The sequence below is a fragment of the Oculina patagonica genome, chromosome 5 (genome assembly GCF_052425735.1).
Source record: "Oculina patagonica isolate OP01 chromosome 5, crgOcupat, whole genome shotgun sequence".
NCBI classification, from domain to species: domain Eukaryota; kingdom Metazoa; phylum Cnidaria; class Anthozoa; order Scleractinia; family Oculinidae; genus Oculina; species Oculina patagonica.
The window spans coordinates 924,628-949,983 of NC_135762.1; the positions used below are offsets into that span (position 1 = coordinate 924,628).

General features: G+C 39.6%; 1 protein-coding gene across 2 annotated transcripts; it reads left to right on the top strand.

The window, feature by feature from the left end:
* Positions 1-34: 34 nt before the first annotated feature.
* Positions 35-24,892, top strand: LOC144654612 (FERM domain-containing protein 4A-like). Of its 2 annotated transcripts, XM_078514804.1 has the most exons (20): positions 35-381; positions 493-587; positions 4,920-5,012; positions 12,355-12,439; positions 12,840-12,919; positions 13,437-13,520; positions 13,685-13,750; positions 14,353-14,410; positions 14,963-15,049; positions 15,152-15,228; positions 15,925-15,951; positions 16,140-16,281; positions 16,909-17,050; positions 18,580-18,713; positions 19,055-19,180; positions 19,361-19,426; positions 20,046-20,123; positions 20,826-20,892; positions 21,352-21,378; positions 22,330-24,892. In XM_078514804.1, exons 1-20 carry the CDS (start codon positions 307-309, stop codon positions 23,310-23,312), a joined length of 2,592 nt encoding a protein of 863 aa, XP_078370930.1. In that variant the 5' UTR covers positions 35-306; the 3' UTR covers positions 23,313-24,892. The 2 variants fall into 2 exon arrangements, with proteins under 2 accessions (XP_078370930.1, XP_078370931.1); XM_078514805.1 differs by lacking the exon at positions 15,925-15,951 and having other exon boundaries at positions 37-381.
* The last annotated feature ends 464 nt before the right edge of the window (positions 24,893-25,356 follow it).

Genomic DNA, 25,356 nt, shown 5'->3' on the forward strand with positions numbered 1-25,356 from the left:
GGCCACTTCAAAAGCTTCCTCGGGGTTTGATTGGCAGGCGGGTTAAGGGTCATGCGCAGTAGATTCCACTCATTCCTCAAGCAATGCAACGCATAAATAGGATTCCCACAGGAAATACATGCATGAGTGCGAATTTCGAGAAAGAAAGTCTTTATTTTAGGACACCTGAAAGCCAGCTCCGCTGTTAATCGGAGGATAAGGTAATGGCCGTGAGAAAAGGCATAGTGCAAAAGCTATGCATTGTCATTTAGAGTCTTTTGGTAGCCATAGTTTCGTGTGGAAAGAACGCTGTGATCGATCCTGAGAATGACTGATGCTCGCAGGCCGCGAAGATGTCAGATCATAATGCTGGACGAACGACGTCTAGATCTTTTAGTACAGGTAAATAACTGTGTTATAAGCATGACATTTGAAGGAAGCTGTAAACCGCGGTAGATAAATCGCATTGAAGCAGATATTCATGGCGTGAATGTATTCCTTTCCCGCTTGTAGCCGCGTTTGATGGCTTGTGATTTACTGGATATGGTTGCCTCGCAAGTTGGCTTACACGAGAAGGAATATTTTGGCCTCTCTTATTCCGATGACACGTAAGTTGATTTTGTTTTATTTATTCAGCGATTTTAAGGGCTTAAACGGTTATTACAGACCTGTTAAATTCGGAGTTCATCGATGTAAACATTTATCTGTCATGTGTTTGAATTGGTTTACTTGCAGACAAGCGTCGGCTCTCCGCTCGATGTCTGCTCACATTTTCGTTTACAAGCTTTGTAATTTTCTGCTGTGTTGCTTTACTGTCAACTGAATGCATCTACTTTGAAATAAGCCCACTCTTTTAAATTGTGATGTGTTGTTAAAAACTAGAAGGCTATTTTTATCTCCATTCATTACTCCAGATATTTTTTTCCGGGACCGTTCGAGCTGCCCTGAAAGAGACAATACGCTTGTACTGAGCTTATATTTTCACTATTGCTGTTGTTGTAGCACAGAAGCAGTTTTCAGCTTATGTCTTAATCGTGCTAATACTTGGATTATAAGACGAATTTCTGTTTCATTGCGGTAACCCTCTTAAATTTGTGTACCAATATTTTGCAACCGGTCATAGTTTTACAACTTTGCTGCAAAATGTGTTATGCCGGCGTCCGTGCAATTTTCTCATGGGCTCTTGCTGTTTTAGGATCCTTGCTGTTTTTGTTGATGTGTCAAAACTTAAGACCTTCAAACTAATTCAATCATCAACAGCAGTTACATTTCACCCGGAGAAATCTGACATACTACGCTAATAGAATTTTAGACGGTGGCTTATTGGAAGCAGTTATAATAATTGGGGGCGACATTCGCGCGTTTTCAAGCCTGGTGTGTTTTCTTGAATCGGAGAAAAACAATGTCTTTTTATATATTTATAGATAAGATACAACTTGCAAAACCAGATAATTGAATTTACAGTTTTCTTGAGATAATCGAAGGTTACGGTTTTCCACAAGAATGCAACTATTTCGGGTATTTCCTGCATGGTCGTCGGAAGATTTTGCAGGAAGTGCGTAAAAATAGCGCAGAGTTTGTCTATTCGGAAGTTGTAATCCGTTGGTTAGGGTGTTTTTCAGTAGGAAATAAATAATAACATTAAAAATGTGTTCAATCTTCCCGGCCTTGACGTAGAATTTCCTTTTTATGTCATTTATATGTGAGCTTTATTTAGGATTTTGTTACAGAACAAGACTTGGCAAGCCAACATTAACCTGCTTCTAGGTTTTTCACTTTTTTCCCCTGCTGATGCTAGAAATTTCTTGTCTGGTATACATGTAAATGCTATTTTACAGTACATGTTTGAGGAAATAATAAAATGTGAAGGGCACTGAGATTTGTTATGAGGACTGCAAAAAATATATTTACTCAATACTTGTCAATTATAAGAATACGCTTTTTTAAGGTGAATAATGATACAATGATGTCATTGATCTACATACAAGCTGTAAATTATTAATTTATTGAAAACTTATACTTCTGAACTGCGACTACTACAACTTCTCTGTTCATTTCAACAACAAAGTACCGATCACAGCTACTGTCAAACTTGTATATGTAAACATAATATAAATTAATTTTAAAATTATCAGACTAATACATGAAAATATTACTGTGAAACCAACTAACATCAGAGTAACTTCCTTATAAGTTTCATACTTGTAAAATAGCATTTATCCACTGACATTAAATTCAAGTGGTTGTTGTCGAATCTTGCCATGGTTCATTGCAAATATGTGAACTTGATTGGTTATGCCATTGTTAGTCTTTTCACTGAGGACAATGCCTAGGCATGTTGTCATGTTTAGGGCCAATTCTTTGTTTTTTTTAACGTGAATTCCCTTTCAGGTGAAATATCATAAAGTATACAAGATAATTTCTTGTGTACTAAAAAATAAATTAGACTACTGACTTAATTACTTTGAGTGATAGTTAACTTGTCTACAGCTCATTGAGTGTTTAATTTCCTTGTAAGAAACTTACGCCCCTAGACTAATTGTTAATTATAAAATAACTGAGGTGCTGCATGTGACATGATTGGTCAATATCTATTGACTATTGTTTCAGAAACCCTTATAACAATTATTGAGGCCTTTTCATCAAAGAATGGTCGAGAATAAAAAGATAAACATAAGCTCATTTAATTTCTATTTTTTTTTAAGCCCTGTTTGGTTTATTGTGCCAGTTAACTGTAGGAATGCTTGCTGTAATAGCTTAATCAGTTAACAACTGAATTAACAACTGTGATTTAGCATGCAAATGTCAATAATTATTTCTAAGAAGGTTTTCAACAAAGTTTAGATTTTTCTCACCACGAAGGCCAAGGGTAGTTTTTGTTTCCATTGTTGGAATCTCTATAAATTTATGTGCACAGTTTCATAGTTTACATGTACATCCAAAAGTATAATGGTTATGTACAATTATACACATTGTTTAATTGCACATTTAAACTTTTTCTACTTCCTAACCAGCATTTGTTCTATTCTAAATAATTAACTGTTTGTCATGTCAATGCAAAATTCTTTTCAGCTGAAGTTTGTTTACATTTTAACATGATTTTTTAGATGCTGTTCATTTATATATCTATGATCTGTAAAATAAACACAAGGCACTTAATGCCTAATGCTGTAAATTTCACTAGTACAGACTAGAACACACATCAGTTAACTCTCCAATATCTGAGATTAAAGATTTACAGTAATTCATAGCCAAGGAAATTTTGAAAGCTTTTTCCACATAATTTCCTAGTAGCAGATCTTTAACCCTTTAATCTTCACAGGTGACTATGAAGTAATTAAAAAGTTATAAATTATGTGTATCAAATGTGAACTAGAACCAGTGATTTACACTGTACATTAAGAATTTCCCCAATTGAGAAAAGTAGTTAATAACAAAATTTTTATTTTTATTGTTATCTCTTTTACATGTGCAGGGTTGTAGCTAAGAAATTTGTCTGCCGGTTAGCTTAAAAATTGAGGCGGCTAAAGAAGGTGCGAAGCGCCTTCTGCCGTCGGCGGAGCCGACGTGGGGGTAGGTATGGGAGGGGGTCGCCCCCTCCCATTGGGGGGGTATGGGGGGTCTCCCCCAGGAAATTTTGAAAATTTTAATTCAATTTGGGGCACTTTGGTGAAATCTAGGGGCTCTTTTATGCAAAAAGAAACAACAATTAAAGAGAAAAAATTGTACATGTGTAGGCATTTTGTTATCTACCTTCCCTTGATATTGGGATTATCTATCGTATTATTTTATTTTTAATATGAATGCAAATAAAATACATTTAACACAGGTTTTCAGAACCAGTTCGACTCTGACAAAAAATAAACCCAAAACACTCGGCTATAAGCCGAGGCACAATTTTTCCTTCAAACTATAAAACAATTCACGTGCAGCAAATCAACATATTTGTTAAATCACAACTACATGTATGCAATTGAAAAAACAACAAAAGAAATTACTGAGAAAAGATGAATTTATTTAGAACTGTACATACGCGTGACAAAAAATTCACCTGAGTTTACTGATCCAATCTCAAACAATCACGCATTCTTCTGAAGAATTAAGTGGTTATCGATCATCATACCAAAAGCTACTAGTTTTCAAACAACTAAACCTTCACATTCAAAGTTGTTGCTGAGGTAGAGACCGTTCAAAACAACTGAAAAATCGCAAGAGAATACAGGATTAATCTTCAGTTCGTTGCAATTTGCAAGTCGCCAGCGAACAGATCAAGTGAAGCGGGTGAACTTTAGATGTCATCAAAACGAAACGCCGTGCTGTTGCCGGTCTTTGTCGAGTATTCTGAATCCACTAAAACTCTTCTGAAGTGGTTCCTTTTAGCAGAGAAGTCGTGGTATTAAAAGCTTTGAATTTTGAACAAAAATATTCTCGTTGATCGAACAAACTATCTCACGTTTACGAGAGATCCAGGAGACCTGGTAACAAACTGGTTCCCAATCTTTCACAACGCCTTGAATGCGGGGGGCTACTAAGCTTCGTGTTGACAAGATGGCGGACGCAGAAAACGGAAAGAGGACACGGTAAACAAGTTCTCAAAACAAGCCTTTATTTCAATTATTTTGTGGCATCGATATTCAAGGTAGTCAGGAGTTAATTCAACTTTTTTACTCAGAATATATGATTCTAAATCGAACTAGGGCGTAACTAAAGAAACCGAGTGTTCGCCAGCCAAAATTCAGCCAGCGATGACCTCTTTCCCAGCCGGCGAATTTCGCCGGCAGCCGGCGCTTAGCGACAACCCTGCATGTGAAGATATCACAATGCCACGTTTGCTGATGATTTTGCTTTGTTTTAATGTTAAATGTACTAAAATGTGTAAAAAATCTGTGTTAAACCCCTTTTATAGTGCTAAATTTATTTCTCGCTTTTCTATTTTGTAGGAGTCACCAAAACTGGTTACGACTTGACAGACGTGTGCTAGAACATGACCTTCCAAGATATCAAGACCCTGTTCTTTTAATTTTTTGTGTCAGGTCAGTATTAGCATTTTTGTACAAGTGAAGTCTTTAATTCCCAAGACCAATTTTGAAAAACACGTAATTTACTTTTGATGTTTCTAGATCTGTTGAGCTTTAAAATATTATAAGCAAAGGCTCCAGAATAACTCTTGACAAGAAAGTTAATTTTAATATCCTGATTTAATCATCCCCATAAATAATCATTCCTTCACATTTAGCATAGTGTATTGTACAAGAATTCCTTCCGGACTGTATTTATTCTGGATTCTATAGGCTCTACTCCTTAAGATTACAGCTGTCTCAGACTCAATATCACGAGGATTACAAGGATTCGAAGGATTCACTTCGTACGAAATTTCAATATGGCTTCTCATACAAAAGAACAACATTCAACATGTCCCAGAAACACTTTCGGTCCCATGACAATTACGTCATCGCGTACACTTCCCCCGGTTGACCATGATAGAATGGTCAACAGTTCACTTTGTTGAAATCAACTGATCAAACTAGCCTTAATAGACAAACTGTCCTCAGATTAGCGAACAAGAAAAAATATGAAAACACAACAAACAATGTTCAACGTTCATAGTAAACTTAATAGTTCAATGTTCATTGTTCATCATGCAATTCTGCAATCCACCTTCGTCTTAATCGTTCTCCTTCAACTGCGGCCTTACGCCGTTCTCGGTTTCCTCTCACTAGCCCTCGTGCTGACTGCTCTCGCGGTTCTAGTACTGGCTCCGGCTGGGCGGTTTCACTGGCAGCACAGCTCACTTCCAGTGGGTACAGTAATTGTAGGGGCCTTCTCAAGAGACTCGTTCTCTTTGACTTCTTCGCTTTGACTCTGACCTCAGCACCTCGATTTTGTCCATCCTTGCTTGTCAGGATCCGTTCCACTTTACCCAATTTCCAATGGGATCTCGGATGTCCTTCATCATGGACCAAAACCAGGTCACCTACAGAGACCAAACTCGATCCAATTGCTCTCTTAACTCGGCAATGGGCATTTCTTAGCTCAAGTAGGTATTCTGCTCTCCATCTCTTCCAGAAATGGCCCAGAATCATGTTTAGATGTCTTGCTCTCCTACTCAAGTCATTTTGCGAAATTCCAAAGTCTTCATCTTGTGGGCTGTCTACCTCAGGAAGAGCGTTGATTCTCCGGCCAATGATAAGATGGGCAGGAGTGAGGGGCTCTTCTAGATCTTCAGTTGAGACATAGGAGATCGGTCGGCAATTTAGAATCATTTCGGCTTCTGCAACGACAGTCACAAGCTCATCCTGCGTGAGTTTAGCTCGACCAATTGTCTTCTTGAGACCGCTCTTCAGTGATTTGACTAATCGTTCATAGAAACCTCCCCACCATGGGGCCTTCTCCAGATTGTATGACCACTTTATCCTCTCCTGGGTGAAGTGCCTTGTCACACTGGGGTCGTTCATTATCTTCTCGAGTTCCTTGGAGGCACTCTTAAAGGTTTTAGCATTGTCTGATATCACAAAGGAAGGCATTGACCTACGAGCAACATATCTTCTAAAGCACCTCAAAAATGCTTGGGCAGTTAGGTTTGGAACAACCTCAAGATGCACTGCTCTTGTTATGCAACATGTGAATAAACAAATCCACACCTTTCGGTCCTTCTCACTTGTAGATTTCACATAGAGGGGGCCAACATAGTCCAATCCGATGTAGGTAAATGCAGGGGCCTCCTTAACTCGGCAACTAGGTAAGGGTGGAGGAGGTGGTGTCTTGTAGGGTTTCCCTTGGAACTTCTTACAAACTGTACAGCCAAACAGCAACTTTCTGATGAAGTAGCGACCTCGAACAATCCAAAAGGTTGATCTCAGTTCAGCAAGTGTCTCCTTAACACCTCCATGCATGACCTTCCTGTGACAGCTCCAAACAGTGAGGGTAGTAAGATGATGTTTGGCATCAAGTAAGATGGGGTACTTTGCAGAATCCGCCAGATCAGAGTTTCCGAGTCTCCCTCGACATCTCACAACTCCCCTTTCATCCTCGAACAAGTTCAACTGCTGTTTCAAAGACCTGAATTTGTCCTTATCCTTCAACGATCGCTGAACTTCCTTTATCCAACACAGTTCCGCTTCCTCAATGTCTGCACTGGTTACCTCTGGCTTCTCGTCAGTTCCTCTACGTTTCGCCTTCAGAAGCCTGATGAATTTGAAAACCAGAGCGGTGACCCGTAGGAGGCGCTCACGGCAGCTGAATGCTCTGCAATCAATGACATTATCCAGTGAGGTCGATTGACTGTTCACAGTTAATGCAGAGAGGTCTCCAGCCAACTCCGCCTTTCGATCCTTTGCTTTCATTTCTGAGAGACACTCCTCTGGAGGCAACTCCTCGTCAAACTTGTTTGTTTCCTCAGACCCCTCAGGATCAATTAGCCATTTTGGCCCATTCCACCATAAGGTACTAGCCGCTAGTTCACGAGAACCCATACCCCTGGAGAGTATGTCCGCTGGGTTGTCTGAACCAGGGCAATGGTTCCAGCACTCTGCAGGTACGAGCTTCCTTATCTCATCTACCCGATGCTGCACAAATTGTTTCCACTCCTTTGCACTCTGTACAATCCAATACCAGGCTACCTTTGAGTCGGTCCAACACACCAACTTGCTAATCTCTATCTCAGAAGTAAGAGCTTCCTTAACGCTGCGCATCAGTCTAGCGAGAACGACGGCCGACAGCAGTTCTAAGCGCGGTATGGTCTGGTTAGAGAGAGGGGCTACTCGTGTTTTTGAAGCTACAAATCTGATGTAGTTGCCATGTGTGGTCACAATGCGCAGATAGACAATCGCCCCATACGCCCTTGCAGATGCATCACAGAACCCATGAAGTTCACTCGTGACAACTTCCCCTTCTATGTCGGTGTAATAGCATCTGGGAAGGGTGAAGGGTTTTACATCCTGTAGTTGGGCCACAAGTCTTTGCCAGGTTGACTTGCAAGAACCTTCTAGTGGGTCATCCCAGTCCCTCTTTTCCTTGCACAGCTCTTGAAACAAGATTTTGAATTGGATAGTGATTGGGGAAATAACACCAAGAGGATCATAGAATTTGGACACCGTACTGATCACATTTCTCTTTGTAGGCTCTACTTTCCTTGCCAAGGAAGCAGTCTCTGTGAGATCAAATACGAGGTTGTCATTGTGAAAGTTCCACAGGGTTCCTAATATCTTTTGCTCGCCAGGGTCTTCAATGACTGGAGTTCCCAAGATGCTCCTTGAGTAGGTCATGTCCTCCTTTTCAACCTTGTGTCCATCTGCCATCACTGTCTCAGCAATCTGACTCCTGCCAACAGCCTCTTTCGGCTGAGCTTCTTCGCTCCTTGAAGCTGACCTCTCATTTATCTCAATTCTCTCACGCAGCTCTTCAGAATTGGTGACAAATTTTCGCAGATTGAATCCCGCTTCCTTCAAACGCAATTTGGACTTCACATAAAGCTCAAAGGTGCGATTCACATCACCGTCGCCTGAGGTCAAGTCATCAACGTAAATACTCTCGAGAAATTTCTGTGTGAAGCTAGGATCACACTGTTCATATTGTCCTATGTGATGCTGGATAGTGGCATTCAGCAAAAATGGACTCGAGGATAGACCAAACACAACCCGTGAAAACCTCAGAACAACAACTTCAGGTTCAGCCTTATCAATGTCCTTGACCCACAGAAACCGGAGTACATCCCTGTCTTCTTTAGCGATGTGAACCATTAAGAAAGCCTTCTCAATGTCTCCGACAAGCGCAACTCTGTAACTACGGAACCTTAACATGATGTCAAAGATGTTCTGTGCGAATGGAGGACCAGCATGTAGACACTCGTTCAATGACGCTCCGTTTGACCTTGCTGAGGCGTCGTAGACGACTCGCAACTTTGTGGTTGACTTGTCCCTCCGGATGACCGCATGGTGAGGGATGTAATGTATGCGATCAGACTCTGGCTTGGCCTCCTTGTCAACAACTTCCACAATTCCTCTCTCGATTTGGTCTTTGATGACACTGTCATACTCTCTCAGGATGTCGGGCTCCTTGCGTAGTCGACTTAACAAACTGCTTAGCCTTCGCTGGCTTAACTCGTAATTATCAGGGAGCGGTGGGTGTGTAGCCTTCCACGGGAGATGAACTTGATAGTGGTCTCCTCTGTACGTCAACTTCTCTAGGAATTCTTCATGAATGCTGGGAGTCTTTATGCCGAGAGACTCCAAGTCCCAAAATTTCTTTAACTCTCCTTGCAGGCCTTCATAGGGAACTTCATCAGTGGCACATTTTAGGATGTGGGTTTCCACAAGATTGCTGCTTTGCTGACTTCCAGGATCTCCGTGACACACAGGGCCTGAGAGTACCCATCCTAGTTTGGTATGAATAGCTGTGGGACCTTGAGTTCCTCGGATGGTGTGACCAGTCACAAGATTCCAATAATAGTCTGAACCGACCAAAATGTCAACATTGAGAGTTTCCCCTTCGGCACAATAATCAGCTAGACTTAGACCTGAAAAACAGACATTGTCATTCACCACTTGCTCAACAGACTGACCCTGCAAAGGTTGGCAAATCAGAGGCACAGTAAAGGCTGACAACGACAGATTGGGTCCCCCTTTCAGCTCGATCCCCAGCGATGCAACTTCCACGAATTCAACTCTCTCATCTGTGGATCCAAATGTCTTAATTGAGACTTGTTTCCTTTCCAACACTGGTAATTGAAGAATGTTCTTCAGGTTGTCTGTCAAATAGGTGCGCTGACTACCACTGTCCAAGATGATTCTAGCCTTGACCTTGCACTCTGGTCGCTGAGGATTGTAAACAATAGCCTGAGCCGTTTGAAGTAACACTGGTGTCGAAGAATTCGAGTAACAGACCACAGAATTGGTACCTGGTTGCACTGTTAGACCTTGCTGTTCTGGAACTGGTGTAGACACTGTAGGTGCAGGGTAGGTTGGTGGCACTACGTTAAAATTACTTTGACAGATACTGTCATGGTGCCTTCCATTACACTTATGACATTTGGACTTGGATGGACAGTTGCGGCTTATGTGATCTTTCCGAAGGCACACAAAACATCTTCCATACTTCTTTAAAAGATCCTTCCGAGCTAGTACATCGATCACTGTTTTGCAATCCTTTGATGGGTGTTTTCCTCTACAGTAAGTGCATGTTGGACCATAAGCATTGCCATTAAAGAGGCTGTGTGTTGTTCCTGGATCCTTTTTGTTCTTATTAGGAGGCTTAGGAGGCAAAGACTGATTTCCATTCACAGAGGGTGCCCCAGCTCTTTCTCTTGCCTCTAGTTCCCTCTTAAAGATCGCGAGAAGCTGGTCCAATTGCCAGTCGTCATTCCCCATTTCTCTAGTGATAACAAGACGAAAGTCTTGTGGTAGTTTAATCATCAAGATGGACGAAAGTAACCCACCATATGTTTCACGAGGAACTCCCAGTGACTTTAGGCTTCTGACATTTGATTCAACAGTGTCATGGAGCTTCCGTAAGCTCCTCATGTTAAGGTGAGATGTTACAGTGTCAAGGTTCAGCAAAATCTCCATGTGACGATTGATTATTTGCTGCTTATTGCCGAATCTACCTTTCAGAATTTCTATTGCTTCGTCATAATTCGATGCAGTTAGAGTCAAACCCGAAATTCTTCAGCTGCTGACCGTTCAAGACGCGAAATTAAGTAATTAAACTTATCAATGGCAGAAAGACTTTCGTTTTTATGTACTGAGGCTTCAAAGGTATCCCAGAAAGAAATCCACTTACTATGATCGCCGTCGAATTTCTTTAGTTCCAACTTCGGTAGTTTGACTTGTGTTTTTATCGGTGTTGACGCTGAAGAATCCGCCAAAGAAGCACTTGGAGGTGAGGCACCATTTTCGTTTTGACCTGAAGCACTTGGAGGCAAGGAACCATTCTCGTTTTGACCTGAAGCACTTGGAGGCGAGGAACCATTTTCGTTTTGACCTGAAGCACTTGGAGGCGAGGAATCATTCTCGTTTTGACCTGACACACTTGGAGGCGAGGAACCATTTCCATTTTGACCTAAAGCACTTGGAGGCGATGAACCATTCTCGTTTTGACCTTCTGGAGCTCTCACCGGACCTTCTTCTGTCGGCGTGCTTGCTGGCACGTTTGGTTGCGCGGGAAGATTCGCAACAACACCATTTGTGTTTACATTTGATGACAAGGCGTGATCTATGTTAGCTATAGCCAGCTGGATATTTTCCTCGACCAAATCTGCCCGCTCTATTTCGGCTTCGATTTCCTCTTCGTCCACAAGGGCCAAAATTTCCATGTCGAGTTGTCGAAGAGTGGTCCGTTTCGCCTGAAGGCTTGCCTTTTGTTGATTCAGCTTTACCGCGTGCTTGGCGATTTCTGACAAGTCTCCTGTGGCGAGGACTTCGATTGCAGACGTAATAATACAGGTTGCGGTGGACCTGTGACCTCCACGCGTCCTTCGCTTTCTAGAAAGTTCTTCAGCCATTTTTTCCTCGATGAGATTTGCGGAATAGCACAGAAATTCAACTCAGCTTGACTCACCACTCGTTTGCAAGACTCGTTTCAATCGGTTTCCATCCGGCTCCTAAGGCCCATGTACAAGAATTCCTTCCGGACTGTATTTATTCTGGATTCTATAGGCTCTACTCCTTAAGATTACAGCTGTCTCAGACTCAATATCACGAGGATTACAAGGATTCGAAGAATTCACTTCGTACGAAATTTCAATATGGCTTCTCATACAAAAGAACAACATTCAACATGTCCCAGAAACACTTTCGGTCCCATGACAATTACGTCATCGCGTACAGTGTATTGTTAAATATTAATTAATTTTTGTAGGCTGGATGTCTGGGATGGTCTCAAGCCAAGGCAGAGTGTAAAATTATAGGCCACATGCAAAAATTCAGAAATTAACCCAATTGAATTGAAAATTGACCAAAACACCTTGCTTAGTGTAGTTATTCTGATTGTAACTTTAAATGGAACATTGATCAATACATCCTGATTGATGTAGTAATGGCATTTCCTACAAGGGTTACCACACATCTGGGCTGGGTAGTGGATGAGAGCCACCCTTGAGCCCCTTTTCCTTTTCTTTGTAAAGCAGGAAATTTCATTGTTTTTGGTGGCCTGGGACAACATTTTAATGTCACTGTTTTGTTTTCCTCTCAGTTTAAAAACACAAGATTCAAACACAACTTTAATAATTTAATTAACTTCTTCATAGTGGCATGATTGTTAATAATAAAAGTATTTATTTTTATTATTACATTAGGGGTATGCACCAGTTGAATAACTATTGTTATGTTAGTAGCACTTGTTTTAAAACATGTATTAATTATAATTTTTTTTTGTCTTTAGATTTTTTGTCCCAAATATTTTAATTTTGAAAGAAACAAGTACTGTGGAACTTTTCTTCCTTCAAGCACGGATTCTTATATTTAAGGTACTGCATAAGTAGTGTTGTTAAAAAAGAATTAAGTCATGAATGTCGACCTTGTGGAAGCTTCAAACTAGCAATAACACGAGCACAACACATTGTGGACAAACTTAGCAGACAATTCTCAGAACATACCTTAGAATAAAACTTTTTTATTATATAATTAAGTAGAGTGAATAACCAGGATTTCTGTTACTGAGAAAAGTATGAATACTGTTAATACATTACCTTAAGGCTTGCCTTCTTATCTAGAGCTAACAAAATGCGGTGTTTTCTAATGAAACTGACTTTAATGACTACAGCTACAGCTGCACTAGTAAAAACACAGTAAACTTTAAACCAAGTAATTCACTTTGTTGCTCTTACCCACACCTTTAGTTAACTGTAGATAACTTTAATCTTGTAGGGTACAATTCAGTGTGATAGTGAAACTGTTTTTGAGCTTGCCGCCCTTGCTCTTCATGCAACTTGTGGGGACTATACAAGGTATGTCGCCATACATGTAGCCCTTTCATGGACAAGAGTTCAAAGGTCAATGCCAAACTTTAATCATTTTGCAAAGTACTGACAGAAAAACAAACTAGCCTGCATAAAAGTACTGGTCAGTAACTTCCATTCCAATGGCCATGCACTGGGGTTTTATCCACAGACTAACAGTTCCAGTATTACCACATCACTTGACGTGAGATTTCAACATTGACAAGCATTACCAATGTCTCTCAGAACTTCGTATAATAGCCTTCTGTCATCATGTGTTTTATCTACAGTATATAGTGTACCTGTTAGACTTGAGTAACAAACACTGTGCTAGTTTTGTATCCCTTTGGTACTTGGCAATCATTAGACAGAGAAGTCCAGAGCAGTGTGTTGTTAATTTAAGCTGAGCTGCCAGTCATATTCCTTGAACTAGTGTTTGTAACAGGACAGACAAAGGAAGATTACATCTTTTTTACGCTATCTTTTTAAACAAACTGTTTATTTTGTGTAAACTGATTCCTTTCAGTGATGAAGCAGCAAGAGCAGAACTTCGAAAACTTCCAGTTCTTCCCACGAGAACACTCAAAGAACGACCTTCAATAACTTACTGGTTAGTGTATTGATTGACATCTATTTAATAGCTTCCCTGATTGTTTTCTGACTGAAATCCCTATAACCCTAGCCAAATTATGAAGTTGCAACCTTGTCAGTACAACTTTCCAAAAGCTGATACATGTATATACAATTAATTATTTACTTTCATTTTTAATGCAGTGAAGATAAAGTGTTAGAGTACTACAAGAAGTCTGCTGGGCAGACGAGAGGTGAATCTATTGTCAGGTAAGCTTTTGCTGAATCATAAAAACTAGTAAGACTACATGTAAGTGGCTTTGGAAATTATTAATTTATCAAATTAATTGGTACCTATTAATGGCATGTTCTGATTGGATGGCTAGATGCCTTGTAGAGGCTTTGTATGTTGTCAATGTTCCCCACCCTCAATTTGTAGTAGATAAAATATGAGGGGGAGTTTTGGGTTGGGGGTGGGGTGGTTAAAAAAAAAAAAGGGAAAAAGGGGGGGAAAAGGGGGGGGGGAAAAAAAAAACACAATTTACAGCATAGGAGTTTGTTAATCCAGTACAAGTATAGAACCAAATGATATTTTCATTTTTTTGGTTCAGCCAAGAATTAAAATCAATGCAAAAGTTTGGCTAAATAAAGGTTTTTCTAAATTCCCCAAGTTGTGTTTGTATTTGTCTGAAGTAAACATGCAACACATTTATCGATAAAATTTGTCTTTATTCATTCTTAACAACAACAATGACAACAACAATAATATACTATATACTATATTTTTTAGCCTTGTATATAGGATATATTTTATAAAGCGAACATATTTATGGACAACAGCAATAATGTTTGCATGTATTTTTACCCCTTAGGTATCTGTGTATTTTTCAAAGCTTGCCAACATATGGTGTACATTACTATGAAGTCAAGGTAAGAAAACAAAAAAATTATTACATCTCAAAATAGTGATTCCACTTAGTTTTATAGGTTACAAGTTTGATCTTACCATTTCCATAAATTGTTGTGTTCTTAGATATAGACAAGGTAGAGCGCTAAACTCTCATATTGCCCTTTCCTGCCAAGTGTACAGTGAAATCCAATTTTCTAGACAAATACTTAATTTCTTGAACCTCCTGATAACTGGAACCAAACATGATTTCCGTTAGATTTGCTTCACTTGGTTAAACAGAGTGTAATTCTACCTCCACTTTCTCAAACTCCTGATTTCTCAACAATTTTCATTCTTTTACTTCCACTCTTGACTACTTGTATTTTTTTATACGAACTTCAAGTGACAGCTGGGCAGATTGAATTGGGAAGGGTGTATTTATAATTATGTTCCTCCAGTATCTAACTTTAACAAGCCTTAGCTCTCCAAGTGTGATGGTCACCACCTAGCTTGCCATGTAGTTTATGGTAACATAGCTTTTCGGTATGTTTTGTACATCCAATCTTAAATTTAATTAAATTTCCTTTCTGTAGGACAAAAGTAACATGCCCTGGTGGCTAGGACTAAGCCCTAAAGGAATTGGTCTTTATGACCATGGTGATAAAATTAAACCCAGAAAGGTAACCATTTACAATAGTTTCATTGATTGAGAATGTTAAAAACATTTTTACCCAAATCTTTGTCAGTGTGACCAATGTGTTTGTTTGTCTTTTTTTTTTCAGATTTTCATGTGGAGTCAGATAGAGAATATTTATTTCCGAGAAAGGAAATTCTCCATTGAGATTAGAGATTCATACAGGTTAGTTAAAACTAATAAATCAATATTATTTGGCTTTAACCCAAGTTGACACAGGGTATTTTTTGGTTTACTTAGCTCAAAACATTTTTGATCAGGCAGTTTCCTTATCACTGTGAAGGAAGCTTTTGGCTAGCCTGCGATAACAGATTGCAACCAAAATTTAAGTTCTGTTAACACATCGCACTGGTACTAGGAGTAAAGTTTTTTTTTCTTTCAAGGCAAGCTGATAGATTGAAACCATTATTAGCCCATTGAGCAACACTTTGACTTTCGCTTCACCTTGTGTTATCATCAGTGGCTGGTTTAATTTAAAAACCTTCAGTTTGATTTTCTAAAAAATGAGTCAAAAAGCAGGTTCTGAAATAAAAGTTTTAAAGATTGCATGATTAAAGTGTTTTGTCCACATGGCAAAATCAATGACAACAGTTGCATGGATTAAATAAAGAAATAAAATTGTCCTAAAATCTACCAACATAAGCAATAAATTTTGAGTCATGTGCTTGATGTACACGGTTCTGCCTATATCCATCTTTCTTGCATGTCGGAATGATCAATCTCTATATTCTCCTTGCAATTTAACAATACATTGTCAAAAGGAAGGAAGAATATCACCATCAGTAAGGAAAACTGGCATTTTAAACTTTGGATTTAAAGGATAAACCTCCTAACACCGTATTTTAATTTTCCATATTCCAGACATGAGTTTAAGGACAATAAATCTAGGTATGTCAAGTTGACACCTTATCATCTGAAATAAATCCACATTTGTTAAATTATAAAATATGAAAAAAAACATAAAGTAAAGTAAAGTAAACTATAGTAGTATAATATAAATGCAGTTGTGCATTTGGACATAGCTTTCTTAGTACAAAATTAAATTTTATTATAATTATTTTTAAATGTGTGTGTAGGGTGAACACAATTACCCGCAAGCCAGGAGCAGGAAGCATGATGGTTCACGCCTGGTTTTCCAGCACAGCTGTGTTAGCGAAAACCATGTGGACAATGGCCATCAGTCAACACCAGTTTTATCTGGACAAGAAACAGGTTGAGGTAAGGGAACTGGAGAGGTTGAACTGTGTGGTGATGTTATTGATGTTATAGGGTTGTGGGTTGACAGAAGCTAAAAAGAATGTAACTCACATGCTTAGCAGATGTGGTTTCTAAAAGACATTGGCTTGATGTACCACCTAAATCTCAATTCCAATCAGAAAGAAAAAATAGACATTCACACTGAGCTTGTTTGTTGCGAGCTCATTGCTGTGATCCTATGGTCATAGCAATCAGCTCAAAAACAGTCAGAAAAGTTAGACATTCACGCTGAGCTTGTTTGTTGCGAGCTCATTGCTGTGATCCTATGGTCATAGCAATCAGCTCAAAAACAGTCAGAAAAGTTAGACATTCACGCTGAGCTTGTTTGTTGCGTAGATATCTGTGACCCTTTGGTCCTAGCAAACAGCTTGCAATCAGAAAGAAAAGACATTCAAGCTGAGCTTGTTTGTTGCGAGCTGATTGCTATAAACATAGTAATCAGCTGCATATAATCAAGAAGGTGGCAGTACTCAAGTGGTCACTGGCTTGTTTTGAAAACCCTGTACACTGATTCTGAAATTCTCTGAACCTATAACTTTCAACAGTAACATTTGTAAAAGCACTCAATTCCTGATAATTGTGTTTTAGGCCAAGATAACACTGCGGAGAAATCTTCGAGACATGGCACGTGAGTTATCTCAGTCCACAGGATCATTGCCTTCGTCCACATCAGACAGCATGAGTACCAAGAGTGAGTCACGCAGTATATCCAGCGTCAGCATGAATGGAGGTTGGTCACGAATCCTCTGTACGCATTGCAGACCTATGTTGCGTACTACACTGGAATCTCGACTTCTTGAACCCTTGATTTCTGGAACCTGTCAGTAACTTGAAATTAGAAACTCATTTCTCTTGGATAATTTGCGTTACTTAGCCAAAAAGTGCATCCAACCCCCAGTCTTGAACTCCTGATTTCTTCAACCAATTTTCGTTTCTCTTGGGAGCTTGAGAAATGGGGATTCCACTATGGTTCAAAACAAGTTTTTCCTTATTCTTACTAATTTTGGCGATTTTCGCGATTTCAAGATAATTGCGAAATTTAATATGCGCGAAAAAACATTGCGAGAAATTTTAGCACACGAAAATTAATACCATCCTATTATATATCAAAAAAATAAAAATTTTAAATCTTTGGAACTGCAACTTACAATCCTTGAAAATATTTTTCCGTCTTGTTTTTGACTAGCACCTTTTGGCTTCCTCTCATTACTGTTTTCTTCAGCTTGTAAATCGGCCAAAACCTCTGGCACCAAAGTTTCTGTTTGCATGCTCCATGTAATTTCATTAATGACAAGATTTTGTATATTTCCAGTGATTCCTTACTCTTTGACGACTGAGTCATAAAACACTGACAAAATCGCGAAATTTAATACACTTTTGCTCTAATTTTTCTTGCAATTGCGATAATTAGTATTCCCAAAATTTGGCTCACAAATTTTCGCGAAATTAAGTATACACGAAAATAAGTAAGAATAAGGTAGCAAATTATGCAGGGTGCAAACAAGATCTATTGGGTTACATTGTTCGTTTAGTTGGCAGATAAAGTGAGGCCACTGAGTAATGCCTTTGGGCTTGACACTATGACTCTCACTTGCCTCAAAAGCAATCTGGAAAATCAATTTTCTTTGTCCCCTGTGATTAGTTTTTATTGACAGCTTTGTTAATCCAAAGCACAAGATGGCCATAAAATAGCGCCATGCGTGTATTCTATTTTTGTGACCTACTATTAACCACTTATGGGGGAGATTTTTTTTCAGTATCTTTCACTGGGGTTTTAAGAGAGGGTGGGGAAGAATGTCAAGTGGGGACTAGAAAATTCTCATTTATAGTAAAGAAATGCATGTCTAGTGTGAAATGGCAGTGGATTTACTCAAGATACACCAATGTCATTTCTGATTGTGTAGGATGTGCTAATTAAAATCAAAACTTACTTCTAATCAGGCTTTTAGCCAGGTGGGAGTCCAGGAGTCCTGTGGACGGCCACTTACCGGTATCACAGAAATTTAATATGAATTACTGTATACAGAGGTTTTTCCAGCAAATTTGGAAGTTTTTAGACACCTTTGCACTCATAACTGTAGAAAAACACCTTGCATGCTCCTCAGGCCCTCCTATGGGGACAAAGTCAGGCCTTATAAAAATTTTGGACTCCCACTTTTTTATATCCTGGCTAAAAGCCTGCTTCTTATTGAGCAATTGGTAGGTTAACAGCATAGTAAGATGTAAACACTAATAAGATTGATGATGTGACTGTCTTAGGTGATAACTTGTCGTCGCTTCCGAAAGCTGCGGAACGTGAAATGTTGACAGCTTTGGCAGCGAGAAAGGAGGCTCTTCTGGATAAACTGAAAGAAAAAATGGATGAACTTAAATCACTGTGCATGCAGGAAGCAGTAAGTTAAACAACTGAAAAATAAAACACGATATGATGACGGGAAAACATGTGATCTTCCAATTATAAAGGAGTGCTAGCAGTATGGAACTTGTGACTGTCATGTCTAGACTTAAAGTGAGATGATGTTGCCTTGGAGATGCTGCTCTTTCAGCAAAAAACTGCTCCGAATGATAAATAGAACAGATTTTACACTGCTGTAGGTTCTGAAATTTGTAATTTACGATGCTTATCGTTTTCTGTAAATTAATTTGCGAAAAATTCATATTTTTCAGACTATGATCAAAACATGCTGGCACAAAATAAATACTTACTTATTACATGTTTGTTATTGTGTTTTAGGAATTCACTGGAGAATATCCCCCGGAGACACCATACACCCCTGGGAGCCCCCTGCCACCGATCAGACGGAGAGTACGCACTGCATTTGAATTCTCTGAGTTCATCATCAGTGGGGAAAAGGATGAGGTAACGATAAAGCATGCCTTGTGCTCGTCACGTTTGTCATGCAATCTTATGTTTGTCACGCAATTGCATGCCTGTCATGCAATCTTTTGATTCTCCTGCATCCTCAGATACCACCTACTTGGACACAAACTCGCATGTTTCCTTGTTCTTAATAATCTCTGAATCTATTTTTCCTATCAGGATGAAGAAATCAAGACCATGGCAAGGGAAATTGAAATCCAGTCACAGATAACAACTGCTGATCAGGTATTGACAATAACATCGGGGTTTCGCCTGCTGTACTTTTTTTCAGATATTTTCCTGACAATGATTATTTTCTAGCCTGTTTCGCACGTAGTTGCGGGAGCGAATGAGAGGCGGCTGTATTCGCAGGCTAATTATTTTCCAGCGAAATTCCTGTTTTACTTAGACTTTTGATGTTCATTTGACGGCTGTAATAAATGTTGCGTATTTCATATCAAATAAATAATAATGGATTGATGTGTGGAGAGAATGAACTCAGAAAAAAATTCTGAGTTCACAAATTCTGAGTTCACAGAGTTTATATCATCGTGTTTACATAGTTTTGCTATGTGGTATTTTGGCATGTAGCCTGTGTACAGCCATCCCCCTCATCGATTTTTTGAGGGGAGGGGGAGGGCTGTACACAGGCTTTCTGGTGTGCATAAAAAAATCTTTTTCAAAAAATTCCTTCTTGACAATACCACCCCCACCCCCGAAAATAAGCCAAACAAAACTTTTGGACATATAGTCAGGGGCTTAGAAGGCATATTAGTGCTGTGTTTTAGAGGTGCATACAAATGGTTGTTGTTTTCAACTGCCATTGATGCTGATTGTTTGGTTATTTGTTCTTGTTTGCTCTCAGAAACTGGCAGCGGATCGCAGTGCTAGCAAGAATGTTAGGAAAACTAGGAAGTTAACTTACCAGAAGTCACTGAGAAGGGTGAGGAACATTTGATTCTTGATTTTCTTTCTACTTTCTTTAACTTGCGAAACTGGAGGTTTTGTTGTGGTACAATGGCTAAAATATGTGAGCGATCACAGCCGCAAGAAGAATGGGGCCTTGTATTTTGCCATCACATGCCAGCAATGCCCCCCCCCCCCGGGGGGGGGGCACCCTGTATATTTTTGGGCAGGGGTGTGCCGCTGGAAATTTGAAGCCCTTACCCTATACCAGACCATGTTCAGCTGATTTTGCAACCCTATACTAGACTAGACACCGAAAATCCCTACCCTATCCCAGACTTCCATTTCTTTAGAACTGTTTCACTATCGTGTTTTAATGGCAAACCATCTGTCAACAATGATGCCGCAATGATTTTATTTACGTTTAGGAAAGCCTCTTTCTCTTCTGAGTTTCTATTCATATTAACTGGACTTAATTCGTCATACCACCAATCAGTTTCCTGGCAAATGCTACCCTTTTTCTAGAACAAAATTCTCTGATTTCCATACCCTATCCCAGACTAAACTGCTTGAAAACCATACCCTTCACAGAGGCACATACCTATATAGCTCATGTATGGGAGTGCCCCACCCCCCCACCCCCCCCCACGGGCAATGGCCACAGCTACGCAGACTGAGTTCTTATCTTTTCCTTTTGTTCATTTCTCACTTTACCTTGCAAATTAATTTTTGATTGTAGCTCAAAGACATGGAAGAGAACCTTCGAAAAAAGAAGCAGTCTCGATCGCCAGTGACCTCCAACCACGGTAATGGGTCATAATTTAACAATGACTTCCTTAGTACGTAATGAGGTTAGTTTGTTCAACCTTCAGTACGATCCGTACGTGACACTAGCCTTCGTCGCAAACGTTTGTGTGACCTGCGTGACTTGGAACAGTCACGCCAGTCATGCAAAAACATACTGAGGGAGGCTAACTCGCCATCAAGTATTTCTTCGTGCCTGTTACTTGATTACATCAAAGAAATGCAGAATTTTTATGTTGGCTGAGCTTTCTAAACACATTGCGTTAGCTGCACTGCTTCTAACGTCTAAGTAACGCCACCCTCGCGTGACGGCCCTGAAGACTGTAGATTATAGCTGTATTTATTTCAGATATGTTTTATCTGTTAGATTGGGAGCGTAGGCGACACATTAATAAAGTTTATCTATCTATCTATCTATTGAACGTAACAAATGTCTTACTTGTTCTCTGCTTGATCAACAGATGAAGAAGATAGCAAGACCGCTGAAGGTAAGACACGCCAATGTAACAAGAAATAATAATACAATAATGCAACAGATTTATGCACGTATCAATGTTAAGCTGCTGGGGGGGGGGGGGGGGGGAGGCCGGGCATTTGAACTTACCTGAGACTTTCTGGTCAAATGCCCAACCCCAGGGCATGTGTGGATGTTCAAAAGAGTCACTTAACGTCAATAAAATGTTATAAGAAAGTCCAATAAAACGGTCAAAAGTCCCCACTACGGGCAAATACTTGCTGTCAAATCCCCCGCCTATGCCCGGCCTCCCCCCTCCAGCGCCTTAACATTGATAGGTGCATTATTTTGCGCCAAAATCCACAAGTCTAGCACTTACCAAAATCATTAGCCAATCACATTACAATAGCCAATCACAGCAAACGCAAACAATGCAGGGAACCAATCAGAATTCAAAACGAATGCACGTGACCGGCGCCAAGCGCGAGAAAGCTCAAATGACTAAGTGGTGATTGGTTGACTTGTGGATAACTCTGATTGGTTAAGCAGGGGATACTAGTGTTTTTGACCTATCATAGAGTGCAATAAAACAAAACCAAAGGAACTCAGGGGTTGTTTACCAAAAATTTCTGGAAATTCTGGCTGGGATGTAAATGGCATGGAACACTACTTTTTGGTTCATTCCACTGGAAAAATTCTGGGAGGAGCAAAACTTGTGATCCGTTCACAGTTTTCTTTGCCAGTTCCAGACCTGTCGGCTTTTGCGGCCACACCAAATTTTACAGTTCAACCAAAATTGCAAGTTTTTTGGGAAAACTCCAAATGGAACACATCATCCCCGAATAAAAATACCCAACCGAAGTTTTTAGAATGTTTTGGTAAATGGTAAACAACCATGGTTACTGACTCCACAACAGCAATTCCATGCAGTCTGTTGTTTAATTTCTGCCTTAGTTAACTGGATTATTTTCTGTCGTGTCCTTAGGTTTTTATCGTTCTCATTCCTCTTCCAACGGGAGCAGCTACACTCAAACAGAGAGACTTAGCCCTCATCGCTATCGAACAAGTGTCAGCCTGAGCATTGCTTCAAGAAACGGAAGTACCATTAGCGCAGAAAGTCTTCAGGACAAAGACGCATTCGAACGGGGGTATAACAGCGGGCCCCCCTCTCCGGTGACATCACCGTATCGGAAAGCTCCCCCCAGCCCCACTGCTAGGTCTTATCATGGATTCTCAGAGACAAGACGACAGCATAGCCCTCTTGCTAACGGTCCCCGGGCGGGGAGATTTTCACCCGGAAGGGAAAACCACCGTGCAGTGCCGGCGTTTCAGTATTCTGATAGCGACACTCGCAGTGACTCCTCTACAAAGCCGTCGTCGGTGAGTTCGTACGCGAACTCGGAAGACTTCGGAGAAAACCCCGAGCCTTATTGGCACCATCGGAGAATAGGAAACTCGTGTGAAAGTCTGGACGAGAATCACATCCGAGGACCGAGTCCTCGGTTGTTTGCTAATCATTCTGCAGGACAGAGTTCGGAGAGTCTTAACAGCGATCACGAAGGGAATTATTCTCCGTTTAGTCCTGTACGAAATCAACGGTCAAATTCATTTGACGCTCGACCTTCAAACTTAAAACTTCCAAACGTGAAGTATTTAAACACCAGTGACTTGGCAATAATGAGTACCTCGGGCACAGCAGGTAGTTATTCTGTTAATCACAATTCAAGATTATCTCCCAATCTCGCTGGTAAGGGATACATTTCCACATCTATGTCGACCATTGATAAGCCTGCCTTGTTATCGAATACGAATTTAAGAACAGTTAGATCCCAGGTCAACATGTCAGCGGTGCCTTACTTGACAAATCCTGGATATTATCGGACTAACCAACTGTCGGAATCATCGATTTATGAAGAGGACTTGCTTGAATGGAGAGCTAATGACGATTCGGAGGCAACGTATGTATAAAATCAATTTCTTCTTGGCCAAATTAAAAGCAGTTCGAAACTTCTTGGATCTCACGTTCATCCAAGATTGCATTAAGCTGCTTGAATACCGTAGAAGGGAAATCATAAATCATAGAGGCCACATTGGTATAATTCAACATCTACAGCAGCGCACTAGCTGCCACAATCCAGTCATCATACGAAGTTAATCCGAGGGCTCGAAGCACTTCAAGCAACTGAAATGTAAATGTTACATAGATATATTCCGCTTCATCACTGCTGGTATAGTTGTTTTATATGAACACAGAAAGAAATAATTGCTTTATCGCTGTTTAAATCGATATTCATTCACTAGCGGTTGAGTATAAAATTGAAAACAAATTGTTATCAGGGCTCCGTTACTCAAGTCGTCACACAACGGCTCTCTGTTGCATAACAACCAAAATAACGGCCACAATGAAACACTTTAAATTAAGGTGATTAATTATTATACATGGTTATGTTTGTAATTTTTTGAGGTAATAGTATTTTGTACAAATTAATATAATTTTAGTTTAGATCTATTTTTGGATGGTACCTTGCACCTCTGTTTTGTCACTGTTCCAAGAATCAAGAATAATTTTAAACGTATTCAATATTTCATGTTGCGTTTATACTGGAACGCCAAATACAACCAATCGCCTTATCAGCGAGAGGGGCCTGCTTATTAAGGTCAAAAGGAACAAATTCACAAGGATATATTGCTTAAAGAGGACATAATGTTGATTATTTATCCGACAAGAGACTTTGATTAGTAAAGATTGAATTAGTTTTATTGCGGATTATGATTATGAATGACCCTAACTTTACATCATTTGCTCACGACAGCATATCAATGGACATCAACTAAAATACATATACAAATTTTTCACACTATCCGGGGAAGTGAGGTTTTTTCCACTCAAAATTTCTTCAGGTTTTGACATCTTTCTGTTGGTTTCCCAAACTTCTGCCAATCAATGAGACAAAACAAGTGCTCACTATGTTTGCCGGACTGAATTTAAGTTTTGAGTGGCCAATCAGGGGACGGAAAGCCAACAGAGAGGTGTCAAAAATATGTCAAAACCTTTATCGTGTGGCTACGGTTACATGTAATGTAAGCACAAAGAATGAAAGAAAACAAATATTGTTTTGTTGCATTTGTTTCTCAAGTATGAACAAGGCTCAATGATGTACAATTTACTTTCTTATAGGACAGTAAAATTTCCCAAAGCAGTGACACCAATTTGGAAATAATTATCTATCTGTTACTATCTGCTTTTGAGTTTGTTGTTCTGTATTTATTTGGTCCAATACATATGAAAATATTTCGATAGAAGAAAAGATTTATTGTGTTTTTTGCGAAGTCTGAAAGTATCTTAAGCTACCACAAAGGACAGTTTAAGAACAATACAAGCTTCTTGCAAGAAATAACTCTGGTATTTCGTATTAAATTGTGTAAATACTAAATGGAACCACATATCATTTTAATTGTACCATTTTTTAATCCCACAAGAGCTCATCAGTTTTATTATGTACACAAAATATTTAAATAAAATGTGAACAAATCTGATTTCCATCTCATCAGTTTCAGCGACTCTTCTGCAACAACCTCTTTGGGTCCCGATGTGAAGAAATAAAGTCACCTTACTTTTATATTATATCTCTCTTGATATTACCCAGTTGATGATTTTCTTTATTTTCATCATCCATCCCTTTGTAAAATCCTAGCTATTGCAAGGAGTGTCTAGTTTTGAAAAAGCACTTAAGGGGTCCTCGAGAATTAAAAATTTCAGTGTTCTTTTTTGGGATTCTAAACTAAGTTACCCAGATTAATCAGATTAAGGGTGAAGAGGGTTTTTCATGAGCCAGGAATAACTTATTTTTCTGAGTGTGGAATAGGCAATTTTTTTCGTTAGCCATGAAAAAAAATTTTTGGGTGTGTAGTGTAAGACATATGTTTTTTCCATCGTGATCCGGACTCAGAATCATCATTCAAACTCGGAGGCTTGAAGAATATCGTTCCCGCTATGGCTTTCGTATTTACT

What these genes read in the sequence shown, in the direction of transcription:
- LOC144654612 (XM_078514804.1), top strand. Translation starts at nt 307, where the DNA reads ATGACTGATGCTCGCAGGCCGCGAAGATGTCAGATCATAATGCTGGAC. An exon ending in TGGACAAGAAACAGGTTGAG is followed by an intron (nt 16,282 to 16,908) that starts GTAAGGGAACTG and finishes ATTGTGTTTTAG; the next exon opens with GCCAAGATAACACTGCGGAG. An exon ending in AGATAGCAAGACCGCTGAAG is followed by an intron (nt 21,379 to 22,329) that starts GTAAGACACGCC and finishes TCGTGTCCTTAG; the next exon opens with GTTTTTATCGTTCTCATTCC.